The sequence below is a fragment of the Austrofundulus limnaeus genome, unplaced genomic scaffold (assembly GCF_001266775.1).
Source record: "Austrofundulus limnaeus strain Quisiro unplaced genomic scaffold, Austrofundulus_limnaeus-1.0 Scaffold163, whole genome shotgun sequence".
Taxonomy (NCBI): Eukaryota; Metazoa; Chordata; class Actinopteri; order Cyprinodontiformes; family Rivulidae; genus Austrofundulus; species Austrofundulus limnaeus.
In genome coordinates this window covers 1,084,497-1,088,295 of record NW_013952565.1, presented here as the reverse complement: position 1 = coordinate 1,088,295, position 3,799 = coordinate 1,084,497, and the positions used below count along the sequence as shown (strand labels likewise).

The 3,799-nt window shown below is 36.5% G+C and overlaps 2 protein-coding genes across 3 annotated transcripts in view; both read right to left on the bottom strand.

Moving 5' to 3' along the window:
- The window catches only part of LOC106523693 (GTPase IMAP family member 4), a 20,685-nt gene extending 17,716 nt beyond the window's left edge, over window positions 1–2,969 (bottom strand). The window contains exons 1-3 of one of the 2 annotated variants that reach the window (XM_014017218.1): window positions 2,792–2,969; window positions 2,584–2,650; window positions 1,376–1,450 (exon numbers count right to left, since the gene is read on the bottom strand). In XM_014017218.1, the coding sequence (XP_013872672.1) occupies window positions 1,376–1,450; window positions 2,584–2,626 (118 nt within the window). In that variant the 5' untranslated portion in view covers window positions 2,627–2,650; window positions 2,792–2,969. The remainder of the gene's footprint in view (window positions 1–1,375; window positions 1,451–2,583; window positions 2,651–2,791) is intronic. The other variant, XM_014017219.1, reaches the window with a different exon arrangement.
- A 31-nt stretch (window positions 2,970–3,000) lies between these two features.
- The window catches only part of xrcc6 (X-ray repair complementing defective repair in Chinese hamster cells 6), a gene marked incomplete at its 5' end in the record, with an annotated part of 24,128 nt that continues 23,329 nt past the window's right edge, over window positions 3,001–3,799 (bottom strand). Inside the window, 1 exon segment of the mRNA XM_014017215.1 lies at window positions 3,001–3,501. Coding sequence (XP_013872669.1) covers window positions 3,302–3,501 — 200 coding nt within the window.

Sequence of the window (3,799 nt, the reverse complement as noted above, 5' to 3'; positions counted from 1 at the left end):
ATTTACCTATAGTTTTCTCAAGATAATGAGTTAATTTACAGATGGATTTATCAAGATGAGTTAATTTACCTATAGTTTTCTCAAGATAATGAGTTAATTTACAGATGGATTTATCAAGATGAGTTAATTTACCTATAGTTTTCTCAAGATAATGAGTTAATTTACAGATGGATTTATCAAGATGAGTTAATTTACCTATAGTTTTCTCAAGATAATGAGTTAATTTACAGATGGGTTTCTTGAGATGAGTTAATTTCCTGATGATTTCTCAAGATAACGAGTCAATATACAGACGGTTTTCTCCAGATAACAAATTAATTTCCCAATAATTTTCTCCAGATAGTTATTTTCTTGATAACTAGTTAATTTCCTGATGGTTTTCTCCAGATAAGTTAATTTCCTGATGGTTTTCTCCAGATAAGTTAATTTCCTGATGGTTTTCTTGTTATCTGTAATTTCCCCATGTTTTTTTTTTTAGATGAACCATTTTACCGATGTCTTTTTGAGATAACTAGTTAATTTCTTGATGGTTTTCTCCAGATAACAAATGAATTTCCCAATGGTTTTTTCGAGATAATGAGGTATTTTACCAATGTTTTCTTGAAAGAACTTGTTAATTTTTTGATTTCTTAAAATAAGAAGTTAGGTAAGTAAGTAGTTTATTTATATAGCATCTCTCATAAATCACAATAAAAGCAAGAAACAATTAAATAAATTTCAAATCCTCACAAAAGCATTACATTCATACAAAAGTACAAGTAAAAAAAGAAAGAAAAAATTAACTAAAAGCTGTTTGTAAGATAAAGCCTTAAGATGTTTTTTAAAAGCATCACTAATCAAGGCTGTACAGATTGGGGCAGCAGTGCTTTCCAGAGTCTGGGTGTAACTGTTGGAAAGACCCATCCCTCAGGAGCTACCACCTACAACCTGACCTGATGACCTCAAACTGCAGGATGGTGTGTGAAGTGGATCAGAGTTAATTCCCAGATAGTTTTCCTCTTGTGCATCATTCAGTAATCATGGAGACGGCTTGGTCCCCTATAAAGTTTATTAAATCAGCAGGATCACTGAAGTGTAACTGTATGTGGAGCTGCAGATATGAAAGTTATCTGTACAAGACAAACTGTAATTTCAGCCTGTGATCACTGCGTCGGTTCTCCATGATCTGACATTTTCAGCTTGACTTTGTTCTCAAGGTTTTAAGAACAGAAATTGATCATGACGATCATCCAAGAAATCATTATCATCTCATCTCCAGAAAAAGATTGTTATCTCATGATGATGACATAACTTGTTGTCTAGAGAAAACCATGTCTGCTCTCAGCTTTCTGTCCACTAAACTTCACAGAAACTGAATGTGTGTTGTGTGACTGACTCTGTGAGAATCTGTAGAGAAGATATCCAACCACAGCAAACGCTCCCATCTGCACGTTACTGCCACTCATCCAACCTGAAGGAACAGATTCACAGACAGCCTTTATCTCAAACATTAAATACTCAGACATCTTGTTAGTACAGTGTTTGTTTGTTGGAACGTAATGATTCACCTGTCACTGCAGCTTTATTCTGACAGGAACTTTAAATCCTATAAGAGTTATTTTGTTGTAGTGACGTGTCGTTCAAAAGCAACAGCTTTAAGAGCTGCTTTGTAGTGAGTCAGAAGAGTCGACTCCCATCAAGTGACAACCAGCTCCAGAAATTTCCTTTTCTTGTTACCAATCACATGAGGATATAGGACATGGGTGGGCAAACCTAGTCCTTGAGGACCATTATCCTGCATGCTTCACTTGTTTCTCTGCTCCACCCACCTGATCTGAATGAATGAATGATTAATCAGCTTCTGCAGAACTTGAAGAAGTAATTCAGTCAGGATAGCAGCCTTTGAGGACCAGAACTCCCCACCCCTGATGTAGGATCAAACTGTTATATGAAAACAGGGACGTGACAATCAGGTGGATTTCTGTTCATCCCCTCAAGGCCCAGCATGTTGGAGCTGCAAATATGACCAGCTGAAATACCAGGCTACAGAAGAGTGGTGGGCAGCACTAATCTAAATATTAGTTGCACTAACTCAAAGATTTAGGTCCCCTAACGCTAAACCACTAACGCACTGAAAAGTTTAGCAAAAGCTAATTCTAAAGCACTAATATCATGGGTTACACAGTCAAAAATTACCACCTATATTTTTGTTTTATTTAGCCTTTTATAAGAAAAAAAGAACAGATTTATTTTTCAAAGTCAGTTTTTCACCATGATTCATACATTTATAAATGTCATAGTTTATAAACTAAATATTTAACTTACAAATTAAATATTTAGTGAACAAGCTAAATATCTAACTTGTGACTTAAATATTTAGTTTTGAGCAAAATATTTAGCTTGAAACTTAAAAATTTAGATAGCCACCTAAATATTTAACTTTTTAGCTAGCTACCTAAATATTTAAGTTGCAAGCTAAATATTTAATTTAAATGTTTAGGTAGCTAGCTAAATATTTAAGTTTCAAGCTAAATATTTAGCTTGGAACTTAAATATTTAGCTTAAATATTTAAGTCACAAGTTAAATACGGTAGTTTTCCTCACCTGCAGCAGCATCGCCTGTGTTCTGGTCACACTGACACTCCATTTCTCAGCAGTCAACACGGTCTACCTGCATTCAAATAACAAACAGGCCACACTTCTGCTCAGGAGGCATCAATCTGCTAAAAGGTTCTCCGTATGTTCAATCAGAACAACTGAAAGAAGAAAACAGTCCTGCAGTGTAAAATCTGAAGTGTACTTTAGCCCTTACCGCAAGTAAAATGTTTGTTTCACTCCCTGCTGTTTGTTTGTGCCGCTGGGACACGTGGTCAAAGTTTTCTTCCTGCTTTTGACTGTAGTGACACGAAGTAAAGGTATGTAGGTTAACGCCCAAAACGACACACCTTCCTACCATCTGCAAGCAGAACTGGAAATGCTTCTTATCATGTGCTACTTTACAAAGACAGATCAGACCCACTCTTACAACAAAAGGTTTTATTTCATATGCATCAGTTCAGAACATGTAGCTGAATTTTACAAACATGTCTCCAACAGGAGCTTTAAAGGGTCGGTACTTTTTGTAGAGTAAAACTACACAGATATAACAACTTTAAGAGTTGTGAATTAAACATTGTATATCAAAGTGAAATGAGCAGAATCTGATTAAAGCTGTAGCTCATCATAATCCATAATAAGACCTGAACACCTTTGTGTCCTGCAGACCAACTGAACCCACCAGAACCTGGTCTGTGAAAAGAACTCGACTCTGAACCCTGAGTCCTCATGAACCTAACTTGTCAGTCAGAGCATCTATTAGCTCCTGCTTCTTTGTTCCGGTGGTCCGAATCCCAAACTGCCTACAGGCCTCCTTCAGCAGAGGAACCGTCAGCTTTCCCAGAGTGCCGTTCTGCAGGTGGGCTCGCAGTTCAACCTCCGTCAGCTCCACTTTGGGTTTTTTCTCAGTACCCCCTCCAACATCAGCTGAATGGACAAACAACAGATAAATGAACGATATTACACAAAAGTTTTCCATCACCACTTTGTATTCTCTTGTTTTTGTTGCTTTACAACCTGGAACTAAAACAGATGTTAAAGTCCAACACCCACCATGTTTTCAAATTACATATCCATCAAAATCTAACAGAGACATAAAAACTCTGGTATGTTTCACTGACTCGTCCTCAAGGCAGACAGATTTACAGTGGTTTGCAAAAGTATTCATACCCCTTGAACTTTTCCATATTTTGTCACATTACAACCACAAACATAAATATATTTC